Source organism: Microdochium trichocladiopsis, assembly GCF_020744255.1.
Source record: "Microdochium trichocladiopsis strain MPI-CAGE-CH-0230 chromosome Unknown B0I36scaffold_1, whole genome shotgun sequence".
In the NCBI taxonomy this organism is placed as follows: domain Eukaryota; kingdom Fungi; phylum Ascomycota; class Sordariomycetes; order Xylariales; family Microdochiaceae; genus Microdochium; species Microdochium trichocladiopsis.
The window spans coordinates 3,307,234-3,332,502 of record NW_025763544.1 but is presented as its reverse complement, the minus strand read 5'-3'; the positions used below and the strand labels follow the sequence as shown (position 1 = coordinate 3,332,502).

Genomic DNA, 25,269 nt, shown 5'->3' with positions numbered 1-25,269 from the left:
GCCTTCTAAACCAGACTGCATAAATCTGACCCCCAGTCCGCTCTGAACTGAGGAGCTTAAATACGTAACGTTAAGTTTTCCCCTTTGACACGACAACGTTGTTTTTCTCAACCCATACTGCTCCGATCTTATCTCATCACTTCGACCGGTGCCACCACATTTATCGTGCAAGTCCACTTCCACTTGGTGTTCAAACATGACTATGCGCCATATGGCCTCGCATCAGACCGTAGACGCGGTCCTCACGAAATGTGCGACTTTCTTGACATTCAAAGCGAAGCCTGGGAACAACAATCTTGCCACAATCCGCTCGACCTTGGCCAGCTTGGGCGACCTCACCAAGAACATTGGCATTCGCGATCTTCGCTCCAATCTGACATGTACCGTCGGGATAGGCAGCGACATTTGGGACCGCCTGACACGAGCATCGCGACCAAAGGAACTTCGCCCTCTGCCTGTGCTCAAAGGCCGTGTCCACGCAACTGTGTCGACCCCGGCAGACCTGCTGTTCCACATTCGCGCAGACAGAAGAGATCTCTGTTTCGAGCTCGAGAGGCAGGTCATGGACGGCTTGGGTGACTCTGTCGATCTCACTGACTCAACCGTCGGCTTCCGGTATTTCGATGCCCGCGATCTTCTTGGGTTTGTGGACGGCACGGCGAACCCTGTAGGGCCAGCCGTCATGCCCTCAGCCATTGTCGCCGAGGAAGAGGACTTCGCGGGCGCCGGTGGGAGCTACGTAGTCGTGCAAAAGTACATACACGACCTCGACCGCTGGAAGAAGCTCAAGGTCGAAGAGCAAGAGTCCATCATCGGCCGCACCAAGGTTGAGAACATGGAGCTTGACGACGCCCCGGAGGGCACGCAAGCAGCGCACAAGACCCTAGCCTCCATAACCGACGATGACGGCAATGAACAGGACATTGTGAGGGAAAACATGCCCTTTGGATCACCAGCCTCTGGCGAGTATGGCACGTACTTCATTGGCTACTCGTCAAAGCTCTGGGTCACGGAAAAGATGCTGGAGCGCATGTTTGTGGGATCGCCGCCGGGCATGCATGATCGCATCTTGGACTACTCGACGCCAGTCACAGGGAGCACATTCTTTGCACCTTCGGCAGACATGCTTGAGAGTCTGGACCAAGTTCAGGATTAAGCATGTTGCCATCATCGCATCTAACGAGCCGGGCACTTTGCCCACCCAGACTTTTGGCTCTTCGCTAATATCGCCGTTGATGCCCACCAATGTCCTGGATGAGACAAGCTCATGTTTTCCCTGGCTACTGTTGAGAAGCGCACCAATTGCGAGAGCCTGAAAAGTAATAAAGCTACTATCGTATGACGCCATGGTCGTCGCAAGCTGCCGAACCCCCGAATATTCCGACTTCCTTGCTCGGACCGAGCACCGAAGAAAAGCGGGACGAAGGCGCAACCGAAGTGTGACTAAGTACCCTTCGACTAACTTAGCGGATTGGTTCAGACAAGAGACTTGGTCTATAACACAGGGATATCCATTTGGATCACCTGCAACGATGACGCATGCCCATGTTGGGCCGTCGGGCTCCCTTTGGGGTTTCTTTCTTTGCTTCCCTTGAGTGGAACGAGCGCATGCCATAATTCGTTGCCGGAAACCCGGACAATGAAAAGCGAAAAACAGGGGGTGAAGTAAGAACTTTTCCCTTCCTCAACTCATCATCGCAGTTCGCCTTTTTCGACATGCCTTCCCTCTCTGGATCGTCCCACTCCCCATGCGTCCCAAGAAAATCACGCAAATGCCAGCCAGTCCAGTCGACAGTAGACTTCATGCACAAGGCCGTATCCGAGTAGCCGGTGAGGGGATCGCGAAACCTAAGCGCCTCCACCGGGCCGGTTCGATTGGTGTAAGTAGAACCTTGCGCCAGCTGCAACCGAAACCGTGCAGCAGAACAAGCAAAAGTTGCTACTGGAGTGGATGCAGAGACAATGTGGCTTGTGGTCTGTCTCTTAGTTACACAGTGTCCGTGTTGATCGAGTTGCGAGTCTCCCAGAAGGACCAATGGCGATACGCTATTACAAGAGGAGAACATGCAGGGTTTCCAGCTGGCATGAGTAAGCTACCTTGGCGCGTGCTTTTATCTGGAACCTTTGCCAACACAACCTCGCAAGCCATTCCAGCTTGCCAAGGCCCAGTTCTCGTAACGCGTCAGCTTTTACTGGCAGGTCCTTTTGTCCTCCACAGGTTTGATGTCCAAAAAAAGGTCGGAAGCTCGTATCTCGAAAAAAGCCCCATGGAGTGAGGCATGTCCCCTGGCTACTGTGAGCCCACTGCTTGCTGAAGAAGCGTCTTGAGCCCAGTGTCCACGCCGCCAAGATATTCTGCGACCAATCAGCACAGTCCTTCAAGAGCCCTGCTCGCCGACTGACGGCTGAACGGGGATATCACTCACCTAGCACTTTGGTCTTGAGATCGCCCGGCAGATCCTTGATGGTCGGCACAATGTTCTCGAGGAACTGCTGCTTGCCATTCCCCTCGGAGCAGATAAGCTTCCAGAGATCCCTGGCCTGCTCATAGTCCCTGTTCGTGAACTGTGTGGCCACCGCCGTGACTTTGCCATCAAACTGCTCGTGCATGGGGACTTGCACCCTGTTGCTCATGCTCACTGGCCGGAGCTGCGAGAAGATGTAGTCTGGATCCGCGCCGTAGTTGCCATTCATCGTGCCTGGGCCATCACGCACGTATGGGGCATAAACCTTGTTGTGCGGCCGGTTGGGCGGGAGCTGAAAGTAGTTGGGCCCAACACGATAGCGATGTGCGTCGGGGTAGCTGAACATGCGTGCCTGCAGGACCGGGTCGGCGGAGGGGCCAATCCCTGGCACCATGTTGGATGGGGAGAAGCATGCCTGCTCGATGTCTTGGAAGTAGTTATCAGGCTTCGTATAACCGTTGTTAGCGGGTGGGGGGTTTGATAACTGCGGTACGACATTGAGGCTTACTCACGTTCTTCTTGAGGGTCAATCGTCCCACGCGCCTCAGTGGGTATTTCTCGTGTGGCCAGGTGTAAGTGCAGTCGAAGATGTCGATGGGTGCAGACCGGACTTCCTCGGGTCGGATGACCTGGACGTACACAATCCATGACGGATAATCGCCCGCCTCTATGGAATTGAACAGGTCCTTGACGTGGTAGTCGGGCTCTGTACCAGCAAGGCGTGCAGCAGTCGCCGAGTCCAGGGTTTCGATCCCGCCTTCTGGCTTGTAGTGCCACTTGACGTACACGTAGCTACCATCCTGGGGTCCCCCTGATGTTAGCTCGAGATGACGACGATGAAAATTGGGAACAGGAAACAGGCACCCCTTACCGCCTTGTTCAATGTGTACGTGTGCACTCCGAACCCATTGATGTGGCGCAGGGAAGCAGGAATGCCACGCTGGCCAAACAGATGCATGAGTGCATGGATACCCTCGGGATTATTGACATGGTAGTCCCAGAACATGGCATCGTCCGGCACATTCGTCCTCGGGTGGCGCTTGTGGCTCCTGTTCATGGACGGAAACTTGATCGGATCGCGGATGAAGAAGACTGGCAAGTCGTTGAAGACGAAGTCTTGGATGCCCTCCTCGGTGTAGAACTTTGTTGACCAGCCTCTGACGTCGCGTACGGTGTCGGCAGAGCCCTTCTCCCCACCGACGGTAGAGATGCGCGAGAGTGTGGGCGTCTTCTTGCCCACATGTGCGAGGAAATTGGCATCCGTCAGGTCGGTGAGGTCTTCGAGAACTTCGAACTCGCCGAATGCTCCTGCTGCCTTGGCATGTACACTCCTGAGTGATTTTAGAGGCAATCAGCGGACGAGATAGGCGATTCAAAGAGTAGAGGTATGGTTCTCACCGCTCGGGAATACGTTCTCGGGCGAAGTGTGCCAATATCTCGATTGTCTGGGTGTCGCTCAAGACGACTAGACCGCCGTTGCTTTGGCCATAGCGGACTTGCTGCACACTCCCAGGATTCTCGCTTGGCTGTCCTATAGGCCGACTCACAGTCAGTGCTTAGGACATGCTTGAGGTTCATGATAAGATAGTACCGTTTGCAAGAGTGCTCATCGGATTGCCATTGAGTCCCGTTGACTAAGTAAGAATTAGCTGCCACGTCACAACGGTCATGGCTGGACGCTGCTGAAAGCAACCAAACAACCATCAGGCGGATCTTGAGGTGTCTTACTGAAGCCATTTCGTCGGTCAGGTGAAACTTGTCGAGTTTGCTTTAATGATCACGCATGGAGCTGGAACATCACGGCAACTCTTCAGGCCGATATGCCAGCATTTAATAGATCCCATACTACACCAGCAGTCTCCCGTTGCCCTCCGTTCCAAAATTCTGACAGGCAACTCAATTCAATCGTGACTGTACCCTTTCGATATGGTCCAGGATCAAGAGTGGTTCTAGCTTAGTAACGATGCAACTTAGCAACCATGGAGCTTCCCCTCATTGTTGGCGGTCCGCGTCAGCACAGTGGGAACTTTGTCGTCGATTGACTCTGGCCCCCCTCGCCACGAAACTCAGCAGCTGCAGCGCGAGCATCAAGAACAAAAAAGGAAAAGGCAGTGTAACGTTACAATCAGGCATATAGAGCATGTTAGTATTGACTGCAAAGGGGCGGGGCGGATAACACTATGAATGCTCGCGGCCCGAGGGAGGGCTCGCCTCGTTCGGACTGTCTCGATATCAGTTGGGGATATCTCGGGATATCTCTCTACCCAGCCTCGACCACTCTTTCAATCACGTTGTTCCTTCTTATACACTCGATAAGAACTCGGATACTTGTGAAGATTCTGAAGAAATAATCTGAGGTATTGCGAACATCGCAAACCGAGCTCACAATGGCTGCCGCTGCCACCGCCACGTTTCCGCTCCATGCGGAGGACCAGAACCGTCCAGATGAATGGAAGATTGAGCAGGGCATGTCTGCCGCGACGCTCGTATGAAGAAACCCATGTCTGAGAAAAGTGACACAATCTTGTCATCCATGCTAACCATGACTAGCCCATCCTGGACATGACTGGCCCTGAGACGAAAGAGATCGCCCCGCAGACCTTTGGAGAACTTACCAAAGACGAGGCGGCCATCGATTCTGTTGGCGACCGCAACGAGTTGTTCAAGATTGAACGCAAGGGCTGGAAGGGGTGAGCAATCTGATGAGGGGATTTCTCCGCAACTCCGCAGCACAAGAGTCCGGTGCAAAAGTCGAGAGGCCACCGCTAACACGATCTGTATGCTCCTGTAGTTTCGTCGAATGGGAGAACTACCCCGAGAAGAAGGCTGCCGCGCACAAGATCCTCACGTCGCAGACATGGCCGCCGAACCCGGAGTACCAGCTGGGCGAGATCCCGCCCACGAACCCCGTGCTGCCGGGCACGCGCTGGAAGATGTGGCACAACGCCATTGGCGGCGAGCTCGAGGCCGTCCCGGGCGACTCGTGGGACCTGGTGCTCAAGGAGAAGGATCCCAACATGCTTCACCTTCTGCAGTTCCCCTACAATGGAGAACCGCCGAAGCGCCTGGTGACTGACAAGGCCATCACGCCCAACCCGCTCCATTTCGTCCGGTAAGCCGAAGCCTTTCCTAAAACAACACAAGAAACACACAGGGCGTGACAGCATGGCTGACTTTTGAAAAAGGAATCATGGCGGTATACCAATCATCGACAAGGACGACTTCAGCTTTCTCGTCGACGGTCTCGTGGCCAATCCCCAGTCTTTCACATTGGCAGACCTCCAAGACGAATCGAGATTCCCCAGGATGAAGAAGCACATCACGATGCAGTGCTCCGGCACTCGCCGCATCGAGCAGATCCTCAAGTACCCGGGCCAGGGCGACGAAGTGCCCCAGGCGCCCTGGGCTGAAGGTGCCATCGGCACTGCCGAGTACGAGGGCATCTCTCTCAAGAAGGTCATCAAGGCCTGCGGAGGCCTGAAGGAGGGAGCCAAACATCTCGAGTTCTACGGCGCAGACACCTACTTCAAGGACGACAAGTGCATGAACTACCTGGTCAGTGTGCCCTGGTCAAAGGTCAAGGCCAACGAAGTCATGCTGGCGTGGAATATGAACGGCGAGCCGCTGCCCCGGATCCACGGGTACCCGCTGCGGATCATGGTGATGGGATACATCGGGGCGCGGGGCGTCAAGTGGCTTTACCGGATCAAGGCCATCGAGCAGCCCAGCAGGGCCCCCGTCCAGAGCCAGGAGTACCTGTACTTCCCTCAGCAGGTGGCCAAGCACAACTTCCGCCTCACGGACGGCATCCAGATCCAGGAGATGCCCGTCAGCTCCGCCATCATGTCGCCGTGGACAAAGCAGGTCGTCGTCCACGAGGGCCACATCCGGTGCAAAGGCTGGGCCTACTCAGGCGGCGGCCGCTGGCCGGAGCGGGTCGAGCTGTCGGCCGACGGCGGGTTCAACTGGTACACGGTGCCCGAGGAGAACCTGTCCAAGAAGCGCCGCTGGACGTGGCGCACCTGGGAGCTCGACCTGCCCTGCGACGTCGAGGGCTGGGTCGAGATTGTCGTGCGCTGCTGGGACAACTCGCTCAACACGCAGCCTCCCGACGTGCGGACCGCCTGGAACTGGGGCCTGCACGTCACGAGCTCGTGCCACCGCATCAACATCTTCAGCGTCAACAAGAAGCACCCCCTCACCAAGGCGAGGCTCGACGAGATGGAAAAGCGCGGCGTGCCCTTTGCGCCGCTGACCGTGCCCCTGAGCTTCCCGGCCCAGGCGTGGCCGGATTACGAAAAGTACTGGAAGGAGCATGACCCGCGCGATGCCGAGGATGACTGAGCGGAGGAGGGAGGAGGGATATGACGGGATGTAGAGTTCAGAGCAAGAGCAAGCACACCGCCCGGTTTAGATTGGCTTCACTCAAGGGGGATACTGCTCAGCAAAATTCGGCTCCTTATGCTTAGCGAAATATTCAGATAATCTTTTGTGCAAGAACGCTGCCATGCGCCTCTAATTCAGTTCTCTCGACCTGCTTAATATTTACGTGAGAAGAGGACTAGTTAGCTACCAGCCGCTTGTCATTGCGCTTCTAGTCAATTTATACCCTCATTTGAGCCAGGCATTGGCTGCATCTTATCGTGACGCCCAAATATTCAGAGATCTCCCTCACCGTGTAGAAAAGTCACCCTAGCAACCAAAGCCCACCCGTTGAAGCTCTCGTAAAGCCCCATGTCATTCTCGACGCGGAACGTCATCTCCTCCGCCTTGACCGTCATCTTCGCCCTGGTGTCCAGCTCCGAGGCATTGATCGACTGCACGGCATAACCCCTTGCCGCTGGTGGTGAGCGGCTGCCGCCACCGCCGCCGATGAACTTCTTGAGACCCCAGGATTTCTTGTCCTTGCTCTTCTTGGCCCCCGCTTGTTCCTGCTGCTGATGCTCGTGCCGCGCCACGTCGGCGTCAAAGAAGGCCGGTGGCGCCAGGTTGGGATCCTCCTCGGGCTTGGGCTGGATGTACGCGGCTAGTCTCCGGGCCATCGCCTCGTCTTTCCACCATAACAAGTCTTTCTCCCTGCTGCCACTACCACCCTTGCCGTCCCCGAAACCGTGCCCATAAAGGCCCGGCTTGTCGTTCCCAGGCTTCGGCTCAGACAACGACGACGACGACGATTCGACGCCCTGGACTCGCACAAACTCGCCGTGCCGCTGCATGTCGTCGAGCCCGCTCAACTTCGGCGTCCGGGGCCGGGCCCGTCCCGTCTCCGCCTCGGCGCCGAACCCGCTGATGCTGTCGAAGCTGTTGCCCAGCAGCATCGCCGCGGTCGGGTAGAGGACGAGCGTGGCCGAGGGCGGCGCCACGGGGCGGGAGCCGAGGTCTGCGAGGAAGGCCTCGACGTGGGGGACCAGGGTCTCCTCGAGCAGGGCCGAGTCGTCGCTGGCATGCCGGTTTGCGCGGGCGTTGTGGCTGTCCCGGATGCGGGAGGGCAGGGAGGAGACGTGGTTGCGGAGGTGGTAGGTTGTGGAGTTTGGGTTTATGATGGGCTGCTGCTGTCGTTGTTGTTGTTGTTGTTGTGGTGGTGGTGGTGGTGGTGATGAATTGTGGTTGATGTGGTTTGATTTGCTCGCCGCGCTGTATGGCGGCGGAGCGTTGCTGTGAGTAGCGGACATACCAGATGATGGACTTGGGGTATCCTCGTGTGATACCTCTGCTTGCCGCTACAACGATCTGTCACCTAACAATGTGTAGAAGAATGGGAAGAACTGGCAAAGTCTGGCGGTCGTGGGCTCCGTTGTTGGGAGCGAGACCAACAATGCTGAGGCTGAGGCTGTGCGGTGGAATGAAAGATTAAGTCGATTTGAGCTGGGATGAGGTGAGTTTGCCAAAGCCTCAAGTCTCTTTCTTGGTAGAGCAGATCCTGGCTGTCGCTGGCCGTCGGGTGACACCTTAGCGTGAGTGCCCTACTGCAGGGCCAGCCAATGGCGAGTATGCCTTGGCTGTGTGTCACAACGCACCGTCTCGGCTGGCACAGCCGTGTGTATCACGGCACGCGATTATGCGGATTGGCCTGCCTGTCAGTCCTACTCTAGTGGCGGAGGTGGGAGCTTGGGTGGGTGCGAATTGGCCACTATTTCCGGCTGCGCCTCAGCCCAGCCAGCCACCAGGGGACCCCGCGGAACTCACGGACGCCCAAGCCATTGGGCAATCACAAAGTGCAGCTTCAGATGTGCAATTCTGGCGGGGAAAGGGGCAATTTCGAAGTTGAATAGCCTGAGGCGCAAGGCAGACATGCGGGAAATTGGCAGTCGAGTCGGCATGATTCGCCTATCGCGGCACTCGAGGATGAGGTTTTGACAGCACACGGTCAGGACAGGCATGTCGCGTGTCGGACTGCCCCAATGTGCGAGTATGACGTCGGTCACGCTTTTGGGCTCCTCCAGATGCAGATGCAGTTGAGCCAGGGCTTACATCCAGCACGTGTTTGGGTGATTTGACGTCCTTGGATTTTGTGGCAGACTCAGCCTCGAGGTCTATGGAGCAGAAGCTCGACAAGCAAACGGTTTGGGTCACCGAGAGGCTAGAGCTACTGGACCGGAGAGCAAACGCCCTACGGGGCCAGGGAAGCTGCCCAATCCGGCAGTGCGGCAGGGCAGGCAGGCGCTGGGATTGGCTCAGCCCTGCCCCAGCGCCACATCCACAGCTTCTCGAAGACCCTGGAGAATGGCCAGTGCGGCTCCGCGTGACTGGCACGCACTGGGCCCTCTCTCAGCTGAGGCGGCACAGCCACGCCAGAGACAGCAACGATGGGAGATGCAGAGAGCACGGCGTGCTGACGCTGACATGGGTTGGTGGTTAGTGTAAGTAGTGTACGCATCTCTCTCTGAAGCACCGAAGTCGCGAATGTGCCTGGAAAGTGCTCATTTGGGCACCAAACCAGCCCGGGTGCGTGTGCCGACTGAGCCGGCGTAGCTCGACAAGCTGCCTTAGGACGTAAGTATCAGCGTACTTTGGGTTGCTCCTGCCTGCGCTCTCCAGGGTCTTCGCTTCAGAGTTTCTGAGTCACACCAGCATGTAGAGCTCGGACCGTTGCCATTGGCGAGCCAGATGACAATCATCGGCTCAGCAGCCACCCATCCATCAGCCTTCCCACCTGAAGTTTGCCAGGTCCGTCACCGAACTCCAGTGCTGGAATGCGGCGGCGAGGCATTCTTGATGGCGGGCGGCAGTGCAACCACCAACCACCCCTGGTGGCGTACCAGCTGGGCGACACCCTTGTCTTACCTTGCGCCGGGCGGGCAGCGCTGTCAGTGGTGTCTTCCCCACAGCACGCACTGCGGCTCCACTGCACTGCAGCCTGCAGACACGGACCCTTGCCGCAGACCCGGCTGGTGCCACCCACCACGTCCAGTCTTGTCAACCACAAACCACAGCCTCCTGGCCAGTGACGTGGAGTGCCCTTAAAGACATGGCGGCTTGTATATAATCCTCTCAAGTGTCCCTGTCTCTCGTTGGAACTGGTCCATTCCAGTCATCACACGTCCAAAGGTGTTTACAGCAAGCACCTCCCACCCAACCTTTCTCTAGAGAGAGGTACCACCACATATACGCAGCTTAGACTCACTTACACACGACATCTCGGCACAACACGTCCGCGGCCGTCCTACACACTCTCACACCTCTACGCATCACATCCATATACCGCCACAATGAGATACCAGATTGCGCAGCCCCACGAGTACCTGGCCATCACTGGCTCAGGTATCAAGACGGTCCGCATCACAAAGGCCGCCTGGGTATGGTAAGTTCGCAGTCACCAAACCCAGATGTTCTCAGAAATTCCTGCAGAACACGCGCTGACTGGCTCCACACAGGCCCTTCCAGCGATGCGCCCGCTTTTCGGTGCAGCCCCACGATTATGCCATGAATCTGCAAGGTAGGTTGGCAAAACGCCCATAAATCAGCGATGACACGGTCCACGATGCTGACCAAGCACTTCTTTTGCGCTTTCTCACAGCAATGACGCGGGAGAAGCTTCAATTCCTTCTTCCAGTCGTCTTAACCGTCGGCCCGTAAGTCATCTCCAGAGAACCTTAAACACACAGCTCTCTTCAGGGCGGGAAAAGACAAGAAAACCAAACAGGGATACTGACAAGAACCGCGTATAAGTGATGTAAACACACGGGGCGCCAATAGCACCATTCAGGGTGCGTCCGCAGAGGACGAGGGCAACGAGGACCGCGGAGACGCACTGGTGAAGTACGCCATGCTTCTTGCCGACTCGGACGAGAAACAGGGTAGCACGACCCAGTACCTCGAGAACATTGTCAAGGGTATCGTAGAGGGTGAGATTCGTGTGCTCGTGTCGAGCATGACCATGGAGGAAATATTTACCGAGAGAGAGGAGTTCAAGCGCCGCATCTTTCGCAACATTCAGGGCGAACTGGACCAGTTTGGTCTCAAGATCTGTAAGCTTGCCTCACACCTCACTTCACCTCCTCAGACCGATCACTGACAACTTATTTCACAGACAATGCCAACGTCAAGGAGCTCAAGGACGCCGTTGGCTCGACCTACTTCCAATCTTTGTCCCAGAAAGCGCACGAGGGTGCCACCAACCAGGCCCGTATCGATGTCGCCGAGGCCCAGCTCAAGGGTACGGTCGGTGAGGCCCACCGCCACGGCCAGCGGGACCAGGAGATTGCCAAGATTCACGCCGACACGGCCGTCGCAAAGACGGAGCGTGATATCGAGCGTGCTGTCGCCGAGGCCAGGCTGGCCACCGAGAAGACCAAGCTCGACCAGGAAGTCGACATCGCCCGCATCCAGGCTGTCCGCGCCACAGAGGCCCAGGACGAGGAGCTCAAGAAGACGGTCCAGACTCGCCGTGCCGCGGCCGAGCTCGAGCGTCTCCGTGCCATTGACGTCGTCAAGGCCGAGATTGCAAAGGAGGCGACGCAGCAGGCCGCCGATGCCAAGGCATACGAGGTGCAAGCCCAAGCCAAGGCCGATTTCGAGAAGATGACACGCCAGGCCGATGCAAAGGCCTACCAGGTCCAGGCCGAGACCAAGGCAAAGACGGACATGATGACCCGGAACGCCGATGCTGCAGCCTACTCGACCAGAGTCGACGCCGAGGCCGGCAACCACGCCGCTCTCCAGGCCGCGGACGCTCAGCTGGCCGCCCGTCTCAAGGAGGCGGAGGGTCTCAGCGCCATGGCCGATGCCTACATGAAGATGAGCCAGGCATTCGGTGGTCCCACAGGCCTGCTGAACTACATGATGATCGAGAAGGGCACTTTCGTCCAGCTCGCGCAGGCCAACGCGGCTGCCGTCAAGGGCATGCAGCCCAAGATCAACGTGTGGAACACTGGTCCCGATGCTGGTACTGGTAGCGGAAGCGGTGCTGGCGGTGGTAGCGAGACTGCGGCCCTCCGTAACGTCTACCAGATGCTCCCGCCCCTGATGTCGACGATCCACGACCAGACGGGTATCTCACTCCCCGAGTGGCAGTTTGGGCGCATGCCTGCCGCGAATAACGACAGCCAGGTCGCGAACGTTGAGGCCAAGCAACACGGTGTGAATGGCCACAAGTAGTAGGCTCGCTTGGCTAGCGAGCTGATTGTGAGCTTACGAACTTGCACTTTTCTTTTGTCTTTGGGTTTGTGTGGCTCTGGCAGCGATACCATGTATATCATAGTTTTGCTTTGCTCTTCCATCTCCTCCATTTAGGGTAACGTCATTGCTCCTCTGAAAGCTTGGAGCCATTGATGTTACAAGGAGACTTGGCTGGCGACTTCTCCTTTGTCATTTTCCTGTCCGATACCCCTGCATTCTAGCATATAGATCGCAAATACAACAGCGCGCTACTTAAAAGTATGTAACTGCCTTCGCACAAAGGGAAGATGAAGAATGGTGCAGGCACGGTCCGGCGCGCCTGCAATAAGCTCATAGGGAGCATCAACTGCTTGAGGCAGGTGGTCAAGTGGTCCATTATATCCTCGAATGCACAATTTGCTGCTCCACGTCGCATATAAAGAGTGCCTTGGCATAATGAAATAAGGTGAGCTGCAGCAATAGCGACCACGACCTGCTGCCATACGATCGGACTTGATAAGCAACGTCCAGGGTTCAGCAGCATCCCAGCGAGCATCGTCAAGATCAGACGTGGCCGTGCGTTTAGCCCCTTCGGAGCAGATGTCCCCATGCTACCCTGTTCGGCAAGAGATCCGAGAGGTCCCACCGAGGCGGAACACAAGCTAAAGAGGCGGTGGGACAGGCTGGACAACAAATCACCTCGTAGAGTTGAAACGGTTTCAACGGCAAGGTGCAAGGGGGGCCTGGCTCGCCAATGCGGCGGCGAATGCGGCTCTGTTCGAGGGATATTAGGCAGCGTGCGTCGAGACCAGACGTCAACCATACTGTACCTATTCCCCTGCCAGGCCCTGGATCCTGCATGTGCCATACCCCTGCTGATAGCATGTTGTTTCTATCAACTTAAAACGCAGTAAAGTGGGTAGCCGCGCGCCAATTCAGCAGGGGGTTTGCAGGTTTGCAACCTGTCAGCCTGGCAACCCTGGACAGTCGCTGCGAGCGCGTCATGGGGAGCAGGATCGCTCCGAGGTATACCAGGGGTGAGGGCACCAGCGTCACGTGCAAATTGGGCCAGGGAGCGTGGATTTACTGACTGACGGGATTTTGAACCTGGTAACAAGGCTTGCCAAAGTATCAGGTCGTCCGACCTTTGCAATATCGGAACCTGGCTCAGTCTCGTGGGTCACTGTACAAGGTCATGCAGAGTTCTCCACACTTGGGATGAGATGACGATGGCCTCTGAACAGCGTTGGGCGCCAGAGAATGCTTTAAATATTCCGGAGTTCCCATCTTGCGCTTCGTGAGTCCTTGGTACGCCAATAACAACCTTCGGTCACTCCTTCATCTTGTCTTCGTCAAACACAGTCCGTGACTGTCCCATTCGTTACTATCTTGACCAAAACACTCACTTACGCCTGGTGCTATTACCTTTTTTTTCTCTTTTCCTCGACCGATTCCTTCGCGAGCTCAAAACAATTCGTCAAACCATGGTTTCCAGCACAAAGACTCTCTTCGGCGTGGCGGCGCTCGCCACAACCGTACTTGGCCACGGCTATGTCATTGATCCGCCTGCTCGCAAGCCCGGGCCTGCGATGGCCGCCGCCTGCGGCCAGCAAATGTTCAACAACCAGAACTCTGATATCTACGGTAAGCTTTCTTTCTTTCTCTTCTTTTCCCTTATAAAACTATCCTGTGAACCGCGAACCCCATGCTGATCACATCCCCACCCCCACCTCAGGAAACATCCAAGGCGAGCTCCAGGTAGCCAGGAACCAGGCCGACTTTGACGCCTCAAAGTGCAACGTCTGGCAGTGCAAGGGCTTCCAGCTCGCCGACAGCCCTGCCCAGAACGTCCAGTCCTTCCGCCCGGGCCAGGTCGTGCCGATGACGGTCGAGATCCGCGCCCCGCACGAGGGCACGGCCAACGTGTCCATCGTCAGCACCGCCTCCAACACGGTCATCGGTAGTGGGCCTCTGATCTCGTGGGACGTGTACGCCTCGAACGCGGCGCCCATCCCGGCCGACCAGACAAAGTTCGACGTCACGATCCCGGAGGACATCGGCGGGCAGTGTGCCCAGCCCGGCGACTGTGTGCTCCAGTGGTACTGGGACGCCAGGAGCATCGACCAGACTTATGAGGCTTGCGTGGACTTTGTTGTTGGTGGTGGTGGTGGTGGTGGTGATGGTCAGGCGCCTGCTCCCTCCTCGCCGCCGCCGGTCGCGAGCCCGACTGCGCCTTTGCCTACTTCCTCTGCCTCCCCCACTGCGAGCAGCGCGACTTCGTCCGCGGCCCCGACGCCTACAGCGGCTCCTCAGGATCCCGTGGGGGGTGGTAGTGGCAGTGGTGACGGGTCCGTGCCCGAGTCTTTCACCCTCGATACGTTCATCGCGTGGCTGCGCACCAAGGCTGGCGGCAACAACGCCCGCCGCCATGCGCGTCAGTTGATGTGAGAAACGGTGCCGCCTACAAGTTCCATGCCTGAGGTGCTGGAGCTTTCGTGCTGGCAACGTGCAATTTTCTCGTGAGGACTAGGTTGTGGTGGCTCTCATTTGCTTCCGCCGAAGCTCTGGGAAGCATGGCCTACGGGTTGCGCAGTTTCGCTTTTATTCAAATGTGTACATTTATTACTTTCTAGAAGAGTGTGGTTAGCCCCCCCAGACACCGAATCAAGTAGTGTTGTTTTGTCTCGGACAGTCACAATTCGTGCTTGATAGCAGACCAATGCAGCCTGACTTGCAGAGCGCATGCAGTCGTTGAAATCAGTAGCTATATTGTATGGAGTAGCTACCATCGAGATTGAACAATTTTCTAAAGGAAAAAAAAAATGTTTTGGTGAGGCGGCGAGGACGGTCGGAGCTGCAATTTTACCATTCGAGCAATCTGGTGAACCTTAGATAACGTCCTTCCAGAACCAACTGCCTCTAGTGGGGGTCCGCAAACTCTCCTAACATCTCCCCGGCTGCTTTCGGGAACCTCTCACATGCTTTCTTGAGACGCCCGTGGCTGGCGCCCATCGGCGCAATCCTCGTCTAGTGCCCGTCAATCATTCTCTTTCACGATGTTGGAACATCTAAGCATCGAACTGGTCGAGCTCATTGCCTCGTTTCTCGATGATTCTAGCTTGATCGCATTTCGTTTTGTCTCTCGTCGGTCATGTCGAGCGACATACCACTTGTTCGTGAAGCGATGGCTGACGACTCTGACGACCGACTTCACACCACAGAGCCTGCGCCGCCTCTCTCACATCTCACGCAACCATGACATGGCATCGCGCGTTCGGTGCCTACGTATAGCTAAATGCTACAGACGGGGGCTCGGATCAGGTCCACATGTACCCGATGATGAAGCTGATAGCTTCGAGGAGCAGTTCCCCCGGAGCTGGAGCGGCCACATCGACCTTGACTCGCCACAGGCCGCCCGGCTAAGGAACATGCTCCTGCGTTTTTCCAATTGCTCCGAATTCTGCCTGACCGATGAAGACGAGGATAGACTCTGGTCAGAGGCCTCACCTGGCAGACTCAACCCCATCGACATATGCTGGCTCCTGCTCTCCCTTTTCAGTGGGGACGGAAATGGCGGGAAGAGACTCGAGGTGCGCCGATTCGAGGTGCAACTCGACAAGGGCCCCGTCGAAGAAGTCCATGGCTGGTCTCCCAGCTCAGAGCATGTACACAGAAGTCTTCTGGGCCGTTCTTCATGGGCCCAGACCCTCCAGCAGCTCAGCATGAGCTGGCAATTCGGGCACAGCCTGTTCAACGAGGTGCTCCTGCCATCGATTTCATCTGCCGCCAATCTCAAATCCCTGACACTCTCCCACCCGCGTCCCGACGACATCCACGCCTTCTTCACGGGGCTGGCGTGTGCCCCGCCGGGACAATCGCCGGCGCTGTCAGAACTCAAGCTTGTCGACTGCGCGCTTGATTCGCCGGCCGCTTTTATCAGTGCCATCGCCCGCGTTCAGACCACCATCGAGTCGATATGGATTGAGCGCGCCGTGCTGGCCCAGGACGGCGGCATCCGCGACGTGCTGGAGCTGCTCGCCACCACCACGACCTTGGAGCTGCCGGCCCTGAGGTGCATCACCGTGGCAGACTGCTACCGCGTCTTCTTCTGCCCGCTCCTCTCCGACCAGCGCGCAAGGGAGCAGTGCGGCGGGGACGGGCTGTTCCAGTTCACCCTGGGAGCATCGCGGAACCGGATCCGTGTCAACGGCGTGCGCTACTGCCGGAGCGGTGGAGGTGGCGGTGGTGGTGGTGTTGGTGGTGACATGGGGCTTGCCCTGTCGGCGCTCGGGAGGGCGTGCTACACGCTGGGGCCGCCGATGACGGACGACTTTGGGTCAGATGCACCGGGGGCTTCTCTTCCCCTGGTGTCTTCCCCCGCGGGTGCTATCGCTGCGGCGGCCGCTGTTGCGAGGACCCAGGCTGGGCTTGTGGTGGCGAAGTTTACCTGATGCGTGTGAGATTCGGAGGTTGTGGTTATTTGCATGGCGCATATAGATATTTGTGGGTTTGACAGCGGAATGATTTTTGTTCATGTGCGTCTCCTTCTGTTGTTATACTATCCGTTTAGAAGTCAGAGTAGAATTAGATCTCAATAATAATATACGATCCCTTATAGGAGCTGTACACCAGTTGGTGTGCGTTTGGCCACTTCTGCAGCCGTCAAACCACGGACTTATCGGATGTCTTTAAACTTTTTCTAGGAGGCCAAAGACAGTAACCTATGGTGAATTTACAATAAAGATTTGTCTACGCAAGTTCATTTTCATGTAATTGAATTTGCTGGGTACGCTATTTTGCAACAAGCATTGTACTGCAGGTGGTTCCCAAACGGGCCGGGGTACTGTACTGATGGGTGGACGACCCCACGGACGGGTCTCTGAAGGTGCATCCGACATTGTAAACGCACATCCCGCCTCCCATTCACGCTCGACACGCACAAGACTCTTCGCCTTGGTCGCAGGGCACAGTGATGCCTCTTATTTCATAGAGAAATCCGCATGATGTCTTGACACCTCGACCAGCGGAGGCAGACAGGCAGGCAGGCAATCAGGCGCTGGCCCCAAATGTCCACCAAAGCAGGGCCAGCATCGTCGTCTACTTCATCCACAAGAACACTCACCACCACCACCCGCCGCCGCCACGAGCCATCCTCAGCAGACAGCCATGGCCCACCCGCCATCACATTTGCCGTTGCCGACGACGTCGTCAGCGTGGCCGTCGTGCACAACCCGCAGACCTGCCCGGAGCCGTTTGACCCGCCGCGCCTCGTGATCCGCGAGCTCCTGCGTACGCGCTACGCCGCCCCCGGCGCGATCCTGCTCGTCGAGGCCATCGACACAGCCTGCACCTCGGCCACTGGGCGCTGGCGCACCGTCCGCCTGCTCCTCGGCGACGGGGAGCTGTGCATCCAGGCCCTCCTCGCGGTCGGCCTGCACCGCTACGTCGACACCGCCGAGGTCGCGGTGGGCACGTACCTGAGGCTTGACGAGTTCAAGCTCGTGTACAGGACTGTGGGGGGCTCGTCGGCGAGTAGTGCTGCTGCTGCTGCTGCTGCTGCTGCTAGTAAAAGCGGTGCTCAGGCACGCCGAGACGGAGATGAGCCCTCAAAGCCGGTGGACGGAGACCGGAGGAAGAAGAAGAAGACGACGACAAGGGAAAAGGCGTCGGGCAAGATGGCGTGCCTGATTATTGAGAACATGGTGCCCATCGGCTGGAACAGAAGCCTGATCGCCATGGCGGAAGGATGGAGTGCCCAGGCGGCTGTCTCAGCGTCAGACGAGCAAACCCTGGAACCAGACGAGATGGGTACCGAGCGTTCTCAAGCTGATCAGGCCGCCACAAGCCTACCCACCTCTCTTGCTGAAGAGCATGGCAATGCGCTCCATAAATCACACCCAACTGAAAGCAGCATCCCTACCGCAGAACATGTCACAGAAGACGCCTTAGTGCTCGAGGCCCTGGCGGATGCACAGTACATGGAGGATGATGGTGACAAAGACCTTGACGACGATGACTTCGAGGTCATGCCCACCAGCCAGCGTCGCACCAATTCAAAGCGAGGATCAAATACACATGATTTCCCCGCCCGCAGAACAGACAATGCCAAATATCCAGACCAACTCCCACAGCCAGGAACAAAACCCGGCGGCCTCCCCCCTGCTCCTCCCCCTCCTTCTTTTGAACTTCGTCAACCTTCAACCACCATAACAACTTCGACCGCCACCAGAGACGCCGTGCCCACCACAGCCTATGTGCCCCCAAAACCACAACCACCACCACCACCAATCAAGCTGACCCTCCTAAAATCCATCCCTTCTCTCCCCTACAAGCAAAACTGGTCCGTCAACGTCCTGGCCGTGGTGAGCGCAATCTCGGCCCTCGAGCCCGCGAGCCTGCCACCAACTTTTACCCAGCGACAAGTCCGCCTCGCGGACCCGACCACGCCGAAGCACGTCCTGCTCACCGTCTTCCTCGACCCGGAAGGATTCACCCCCAGCGTGGGCAGCGTCGTGCTCCTGCTGGGAGTCAAGAACCACACCTTTGATGGCGGCAGCTTGAAGAAGTATGCTAGTGACCGCCCGAAGGCTGGCGCCAGCGGCGGCGGCGCCGGTAGTGGTGGAGATCTCGCGAGAGTGCTGGCCACGGCAGATTATCATGGCGGCGGTGCAATCAATGTGGAAGAGAGTAAGAATCATCATGGTGGGAGCTGGTGGTTTGAGAATCCCGTGCAGTTTGCCTGGTGTGATGTTGCCGGGCTCAGGAAGTGGTGGGACACTCATGGGCAGTTGGCGCAAGGATAGTTCACTGGCATCTCATGAATGGGTCAGGAAGACAAGAAAGCCATACTGTGATTCTCTCAAGGTTTCGTGGATCAAACCACTCTTCTTGCTTGCCTGCCAATGATTATGAAAATCTGAAGTCCATGGAAGAGTTCAAACACCAGATGGCCCGCCTGCCAAGCTGAGGACAATACTACCTAGGTAGCTGCCCAACTTTCAACTTCGCAGATGTGCTGTCTACTTCTCGAGAGGGGGCACAATTTGCAACACGCATAAAGCGCGGTAAGCAGACTTATTAAAGCTTGGACTCGGGACAGCTGCCCTCAGGAGAAGCACAACAATATCCCCCAGAATTTCTAAAGTATAAGCTGTCCTGCTTGTTTCTGTGCAAGACGTGCCAATTACGGAAAGCCTCAACCTCAATGCTCACAAAAGCTGAATGTCATCTGAGCGAAACATATGTAGTTAGCAGAAAGAATCACCCGGTACCGTTCCAGAGACGGTAGGATGATGCCTGCAGAAGCTCACCTCATTCCACATGTCGTCCACGGCCTGCGAAACAGCTGTGCGCTCCGCCATGAGGTCTTCGCGGTACTTGAGCGCGTCCTCCCACTTGATCGGGAAGTCTTCGACCTGCTCAATGTTCATCTCGAAAATCTCCTGGGGCAGCTTGCCAAAGCGCGGCACTTTGCGGACCTCCTCGGCCCACCAATCGCGGCGCTGGGGCGGCACAACCGACGTGCTCAGGACCCTGAGGTGCGGATCGACGAGGAACATGGCCAGTATCTTGCGGTGCCCGTGCTTCGTCTTGTCCACGAGGCTGAACGGTTGGACCTGGTGCTGCAGCACGTTGGGGAATGCAAGCATTCTGCCCTCTCGTGTGAGTACCTTGCCCAGGTTTTGGATGGCCTGCCCGTAGTTCCTAATACCCAAGTACTGTTGAATGGATTCGTACTCATCCTGCGCAGGTTGCATAATTATGTGTTCCTCGTCAAGTCTATGGCGGAAAGCGAGATGGCTGTCGGTAATGTTGTCCTGATCGTAGTAGTACAGGACCGTGGCGCAAATTCGCTCGTTCAGGGCACCCTCAATGTGCCATGTCCCACCCTCGTATTCAGGCTTGTCCGGGCTGAGATGGATATTCGCAAGCTTGAAGATCACCTGCAGTCCGTCAGGAAACAGGGTGCGGAAGTCCGGCAGGTTCTTCTTGTTCCGCGGAGCGTAGGTCTCAGGCTCGGGCTGGGAAAGGATCCAGACTGTTTGCTTCCAGTCCATGTAGTCGTCTTCGCGTTGGCGCCGCTTGAGCTCCCATTCATCATATTCCTCCAGTGGCTTCTCATATCCTGTGAAGAGGATGTCATCGGGTACGTAATAGTCATCATGGCTTGTATGCTCTATTTCAATTCTCGGGGCGAGATCCTGCTCAGTGCGTGTGTATGACGAGCGCAAAACGACATGTTCGAATAGAGGCACTGCCAAACTCGCAAAGGACTCCAGAATCTTGTAAAGATCCTTGTGCTTTCTTGGATGGAGGTTGTTGACATAGCTGGCAATCTCGAGGCCCTCAGGAGTCCACTTGAGATCGCTGGGTAGCCATTGGTGCTTGCCGAATGCCTCTGAAGTGTCAGCACCGTGATCAAGATTGAAGAACAAGGCCAGGCTTACATGTTTCAAGTCATAACAAGACCTGACGGTGGAAGGATCAAACGGCTCTGTGACTTCTCCTTTGCCTATATATGTCAAGCAATCATCTAGTGGGACTTTCCCCGACGGCAGGACTCGCGTGAGCCCATAGCGCAGAGGAAAGAGCGAGGGATGAAGAAGGTCGAGAACCTTCTCATCCGAGCCTGGATGCCAGTCCTTCTTGGACTCGGGCACGTCTTCCAAAAGGGCGACAGCCTCTTTGAGGCGTGCGAGTAGCTCTGCTGGCACAAGAGTATCCGACTTGGCGATGTAAAGCTCCGAGTCCAGGACTGTGACGATCCCAGTCTTTTCCATGTACTCTGCCTTGTCCCGAAGTTCTTTCATGCACTGTGAAGGTCTAGTGTCAGTCCGTCGAGCATGGGCACTGGAGGCATCAACAAGATAATACAGCACTTACGTAGTCGAACATCTCCTCAGAGAGGTATTCGTCCTCGGTACCATTGACATCAATCTCTCGGGATGCCTCGGTCTTCCACTTTGCTACAATATCATCATCGTTGACTTTTCGTTGCCAGTCCACCTTGTCCGTGATCTGGCCCATAAACTCGAGCATGCGCTGCTCCCGCACCGGAACTCCCCCACTCAGGAAACAGCAATCCAAGGCGTGGTCATATTGACGGCTCCCGTCCTCAGAAAGCCAGCGGAAGTCGACCGGCAAGCCAAACCCAGGCAACCGCGTCGCGTCGGAAGAAGTACTCATTTGCACTCAATGAATGGCTTGAGATGTTGGAGTTGCGCGGAGGGAACAGTCCTGCGGAATAGGGCCGTATGTGCAAGAGGCGAGGCACCAGGGATGTTTTATTGGTGACAGAGAACGGTGCTTCACTGCCCTACGAGTCAGAAATTTGGATTGGACTTATAGATTTCACAAGCCGGTCGACCCCTGAGCCACTAGCCAATGGAGCTTCAGCCTCAGCTGGGAGACATCTTAGTCCGCAGGGGACTTGGTGTTGAGGGGCCCGGGCGGAAACCCCAGGCACCCGCTGGTGCCTGAGCAGGTGGATCCAGGCAAGCCATCGGTGACTCTCGGATGCTTGGTGCATCCACATCACCAACTCGGCTGCGCTTTACGACGTGGAGAAGTATCGCGACGGTCTTTGTTCAGGCATTGTGATTGCCAGTATCCGTGCTCTGCTCATCGCTTCCGCCCGGTGAAGTCAATTGAGATGGGGGCCACGTGCGTCTTTGCGATCAAAGCGAAAGATGAAAAGAAAAACCTCGAACAGTGATAAGCGATTTTTGGCTTACCATTCCAAATGTGAGGTGAGGGAGCAGTGTGTAAAGTCATCACTTGCTAATTCAGTAGGACACGATTGGATTACATGCAAGTGGGTATATTCCATAAGACTACCGTGTGGGCATCCGGAAATGTCAGCTCCGAGGCAAGATAATGGCTGACTTGAGATGAGCGCTACTGTGCTTCACACGTCTGTGCTGCCTGGATCACGGCCTGTGAATATCTTGTGTACTCTCTTGCTAACGGCAGGCCCGATTTTCCGGTCTGAGAAAGCACCATCCTGGTTTGCGCTTTTCCTGCATTCGGCTAATGCCAGTGGTCCGTTGGCCTCGAGCCCGTCAATGAGCTGTCTCAGTGAAGGATATTCGGAGGCGATGCCATACGCTATAGGCGCCGTGATCCGTGCAATCTCCTGCAACATACGGATATACGTGTCTTTGGAATCTTGGCCAGTTCGGACCTGCCCTGCCTCCATGCAGAAGCCGGCGTCCGCGCTTTCGGCTTGAGCTCGCCGATACGGCACAGTGCTGATGTGCTGAGTGAAGATTGATACCCACTGAGCTGTTTCTACCATGGCCCCAGTTTGGTGTATTAGCGCCCCATGGATTACCTGAAGTGATAGCAGGGCATCCTCGACAGAGTCCCCGTCGATGTACTCCTGACTCTGAGCTTTCCTTTTGCGTGGCTGGCTTGGCCCGGCCTCGTTTTCCTGAGAGCGAACATTGTCAATATATTGACGATTTCGGACGTTGCGGTTCTTCCTCATCCAGGCATTGAGACCTTCAATAATGTATATCACTGCAGCATTCGGCGCTGTTGCCCGTACACGGGCAATGTGCGACTCAAGGGTTTCGTCACCGGTGCCCAAGGCGAGCTTAACGAACTCTGGTGCTTCGAGGATGGCTAGCACATGCTCCTCAGGGAGGATCCTGGGTGGTATGTCTCTCCAGATGGCTTCTTCAAGGTCGTAGACTGCAGAGACTTTACGTCGCCACTTCACAACATTGTCCGTTGCGGAATGGTAGGCCTGGTAGTCGACGCCCAGATCCCCCAGTAGAGTTTCAATCTGCAATTTGAGTGGTGCGCGGAGGGAAGTGGGCAGGTCAACAATCATCTCTGGTGTTGAGATCTTATGATTCGTTCGCTTCTTGTTCACCTCCTCTAAGGCTTTTTGTTTCAGCTTTTCGGTCGCCTTCAGGCTCTTGGCTTGCTCCCTCTCGAGCCTTTTGCGTTCTTTCTCAGCCTCTCGTGCTTTTGCCTTTGCCGCTTTCTCGAGCTCTTTGTTCCCGTCGTTCTTCTTTGGGACAGCAGTGGGCTTCGGTCTAGATCGCTTGGGCGGTGGCGATTCGCTCAAGGTGAACTGGGGTTCCACCCTCGAGAAGTCGACATCCGCGAGATCAGGTAAACCATCCGAATCGGACTCACTCGCACTTTCCAAGGTAATTGCCGTGCGGGGGCTTGTTGTCTGCTCTGGGGATGACAATCCGCGTGATCGCATCTCCGGCATGGAGCTCGAAATGGGATCCCAGGCCGCAAGCTCCTTCCCCTTGCCCTTTGATGATGTCTTGGCGGCTGGCGGCCGTCCATCATCTAGATCGCTGGATAGATCAATCGTGTCGACAGTCTTCCTTGCAAGACTTGCACCGGAGACGCCACTGCCAGAATTCGCGGCAAGACCAGCACGTGTTGAGCTGTCTGTCCTGCGTTCCCATGCGTTTGACGATGTCCTCGGTGGACTGGAAAATGGATCGCTTGAAAGTGTTGGAACCAAGTCAGGCGCGACTTCTGGCTTTTGACCGCTTGAAATCTTTGGTGGTGAGGTTGCGAACGGATCCGAGCTCACAAAATCCTCCACCGCTTGGCGATGTCTTGACGTTGTTGCACTGTGTTTCATCGGTGAGATAATCTGTGCGCTTGTTGTGGTCGCTGATCCTGTTGTTGCACCTGTGGAAGTTCTGGTTGCCTCGGACCTCGTGCGACGCACAGCGGTATTCAGGTGAGGTCGTCTGGTGATTTGCACCTCAAGATCACCGGTGCTGTCAAAGTCGTCAGACAAGAACAAGATCTCAGCATCTCGAGTCCGAACAGCTCCATTTGGGAGTGGAGCAGGTTGCTGCACGTCTGGAAGCGAAGAGGATATCAAAGGGAAGTCAGAGAACTGTAAGCTTGACTGCACATTGGCCGTGACCTGGATGGACTGTGCTGATGGTACAGTGTCGTCAACGCTGGCTGATGCAGCCGAATGTTGTGGCTGATGGAGGTCTGCGTTTCCAGCAATGGGCGAGCTCGAGAGCAAGTCTATTACCTCGACTGGCATACTGACGAGCCTGGCATCAATTGAGAACAATAAAGGCGAACGAAGTGCTCCAAAACTGTCATTGATTGTCCACATCACGCGTCAGATCACGATAGAGTGGTTTGCACCAGAGTGGATCCGCGCCTCTGGTGACAGCTGTGAGCAGGCACGACCTCGGCCACCAGCGCGGTCTCGCGCAATCACGTGACGCGTCGCCGAGCCTTGGCCTCGGATACTTTAATTGTCTAATGCCATGCACAACCCTCCCGAGGTCACTTAGGCGTTCGCTTATGCATGCTAAAGTTAGCGGGAAGTGGCTTGAGCCTCAAAACCTTCTAGAGTTAGAGGAGGACGGGGGGCTTATTACAAAATCGGTTCTAAAGTTCATCCGAATTATTTATGTCGCCGTCTGGAGTAGCACAATTGAACAATGTGCCGCTTCGTACGGTGAGAATCCGAGCGGGTGATGCAGCAAGCTGGGTAATCCTAGGACAACCTCGAAATTGTATCCCGAATCCCTCGTCTGTGTCTTTCGTTCGTAGTGAGTACAACGCCGTGCGTGGGGCTTCCTCACACGTTTGAACAAGCGGACGGCTGAGGTACACGTTGATATGCCAGGCCAAGCCGGTATTCATTCACTGCACTGCGGACGTCGCGGAGCTGCTGCAGACGAGGACGACGAAATGCCAGCATCCCAGGCTACGCACTGCAACCCTAGGGTCGCAGGCGGCTCGCTCGCTCGTCTATCGTGCAGCATCACAAAACCGGCGTATGCAAGTGCAAAAGCTTTTCTTGGCCACTTTCCTTTTTGTTTCCCGGGTGCCGACTTGGGTAGCACAAACACGAGTACTGCCTCAAAGTGCCAAAGCAATGTGTGCGTCCGAATTGGTTGCAGCCCTGCTGCAATGGCTCCTGATGGGCCACTCCTGATCCCCTACGAATACGGAGAAGATGACGATTTCCTCTTGGTCCTGCCTTTCTCGGTCGTCTGAACTTTGGCTTGCAGGACGGGCTGGGGCATCCTTGGCCGGAGGCAACGGCGTCGCTAAGACCTGCAAGCACGGTTCCGGGGAATCCTGGGTTGCTGATTCGAGCACGTCACTGGACGACATCAGACACTTCAGGGATTTGTGCTGTTCCTGAAACACGACACCTGTAAGGACCCCCAGTCGCGACTTATTGAGGGTA

At 56.3% G+C, this 25,269-nt stretch overlaps 11 protein-coding genes across 11 annotated transcripts; 6 read left to right on the top strand and 5 right to left on the bottom strand.

Annotated features, from left to right (window-relative positions):
• The first annotated feature begins 90 nt into the window (after window positions 1-90).
• On the top strand, window positions 91-1,338 carry B0I36DRAFT_13232 (uncharacterized protein). Its single transcript, XM_046148224.1, has one exon. The coding sequence runs from the start codon at window positions 197-199 to the stop codon at window positions 1,154-1,156; it is 960 nt and encodes a 319-aa protein (XP_046018686.1). The 5' UTR covers window positions 91-196; the 3' UTR covers window positions 1,157-1,338.
• Window positions 1,339-2,242, bottom strand: B0I36DRAFT_13240 (uncharacterized protein). The gene has a single exon (XM_046148226.1). The coding sequence runs from the start codon at window positions 2,064-2,066 to the stop codon at window positions 1,521-1,523; it is 546 nt and encodes a 181-aa protein (XP_046018685.1). The 5' UTR covers window positions 2,067-2,242; the 3' UTR covers window positions 1,339-1,520.
• A 48-nt stretch (window positions 2,243-2,290) lies between these two features.
• On the bottom strand, window positions 2,291-4,202 carry B0I36DRAFT_357901 (catalase-like domain-containing protein; the record flags this gene model as incomplete). Its single annotated transcript, XM_046157869.1, has 7 exons — window positions 2,291-2,355; window positions 2,427-2,910; window positions 2,978-3,265; window positions 3,337-3,796; window positions 3,864-3,996; window positions 4,057-4,099; window positions 4,194-4,202. The coding sequence occupies 7 exons, from the start codon at window positions 4,200-4,202 to the stop codon at window positions 2,291-2,293; spliced, it is 1,482 nt and encodes a 493-aa protein (XP_046018684.1).
• An 849-nt stretch (window positions 4,203-5,051) lies between these two features.
• B0I36DRAFT_13224 (Oxidoreductase, molybdopterin-binding domain-containing protein) lies at window positions 5,052-6,966 on the top strand. Its single transcript, XM_046148221.1, has 2 exons — window positions 5,052-5,577; window positions 5,651-6,966. Exons 1-2 carry the CDS (start codon window positions 5,168-5,170, stop codon window positions 6,807-6,809), a joined length of 1,569 nt encoding a protein of 522 aa, XP_046018683.1. The 5' UTR covers window positions 5,052-5,167; the 3' UTR covers window positions 6,810-6,966.
• On the bottom strand, window positions 6,967-8,457 carry B0I36DRAFT_13212 (uncharacterized protein). The gene has a single exon (XM_046148218.1). It carries the CDS (start codon window positions 8,135-8,137, stop codon window positions 7,124-7,126), a length of 1,014 nt encoding a protein of 337 aa, XP_046018682.1. The 5' UTR covers window positions 8,138-8,457; the 3' UTR covers window positions 6,967-7,123.
• A 1,517-nt stretch (window positions 8,458-9,974) lies between these two features.
• B0I36DRAFT_259964 (SPFH domain/Band 7 family protein) lies at window positions 9,975-12,469 on the top strand. Its single transcript, XM_046151112.1, has 5 exons — window positions 9,975-10,266; window positions 10,340-10,401; window positions 10,483-10,537; window positions 10,635-10,933; window positions 10,996-12,469. Exons 1-5 carry the CDS (start codon window positions 10,175-10,177, stop codon window positions 12,060-12,062), a joined length of 1,575 nt encoding a protein of 524 aa, XP_046018681.1. The 5' UTR covers window positions 9,975-10,174; the 3' UTR covers window positions 12,063-12,469.
• Window positions 12,470-13,156: 687 nt separating this feature from the next.
• On the top strand, window positions 13,157-14,917 carry B0I36DRAFT_259961 (chitin binding domain-containing protein). The gene is made up of 2 exons (XM_046151111.1): window positions 13,157-13,706; window positions 13,798-14,917. Exons 1-2 carry the CDS (start codon window positions 13,547-13,549, stop codon window positions 14,508-14,510), a joined length of 873 nt encoding a protein of 290 aa, XP_046018680.1. The 5' UTR covers window positions 13,157-13,546; the 3' UTR covers window positions 14,511-14,917.
• A 56-nt stretch (window positions 14,918-14,973) lies between these two features.
• On the top strand, window positions 14,974-16,711 carry B0I36DRAFT_311124 (uncharacterized protein). The gene has a single exon (XM_046152334.1). It carries the CDS (start codon window positions 15,119-15,121, stop codon window positions 16,511-16,513), a length of 1,395 nt encoding a protein of 464 aa, XP_046018679.1. The 5' UTR covers window positions 14,974-15,118; the 3' UTR covers window positions 16,514-16,711.
• Window positions 16,712-16,964: 253 nt separating this feature from the next.
• On the top strand, window positions 16,965-18,865 carry B0I36DRAFT_379555 (uncharacterized protein; the record flags this gene model as incomplete). The annotated part of the gene is made up of 1 exon (XM_046160775.1): window positions 16,965-18,865. Exon 1 carries the CDS (start codon window positions 17,129-17,131, stop codon window positions 18,863-18,865), a length of 1,737 nt encoding a protein of 578 aa, XP_046018678.1. The 5' UTR covers window positions 16,965-17,128.
• Window positions 18,866-19,263: 398 nt separating this feature from the next.
• On the bottom strand, window positions 19,264-21,248 carry B0I36DRAFT_357895 (uncharacterized protein; the record flags this gene model as incomplete). Its single annotated transcript, XM_046157868.1, has 4 exons — window positions 19,264-19,290; window positions 19,373-20,458; window positions 20,510-20,875; window positions 20,946-21,248. The coding sequence occupies 4 exons, from the start codon at window positions 21,246-21,248 to the stop codon at window positions 19,264-19,266; spliced, it is 1,782 nt and encodes a 593-aa protein (XP_046018677.1).
• A 645-nt stretch (window positions 21,249-21,893) lies between these two features.
• Window positions 21,894-24,187, bottom strand: B0I36DRAFT_311121 (ERCC4 domain-containing protein). The gene has a single exon (XM_046152333.1). It carries the CDS (start codon window positions 24,175-24,177, stop codon window positions 21,970-21,972), a length of 2,208 nt encoding a protein of 735 aa, XP_046018676.1. The 5' UTR covers window positions 24,178-24,187; the 3' UTR covers window positions 21,894-21,969.
• Window positions 24,188-25,269: the final 1,082 nt, after the last annotated feature.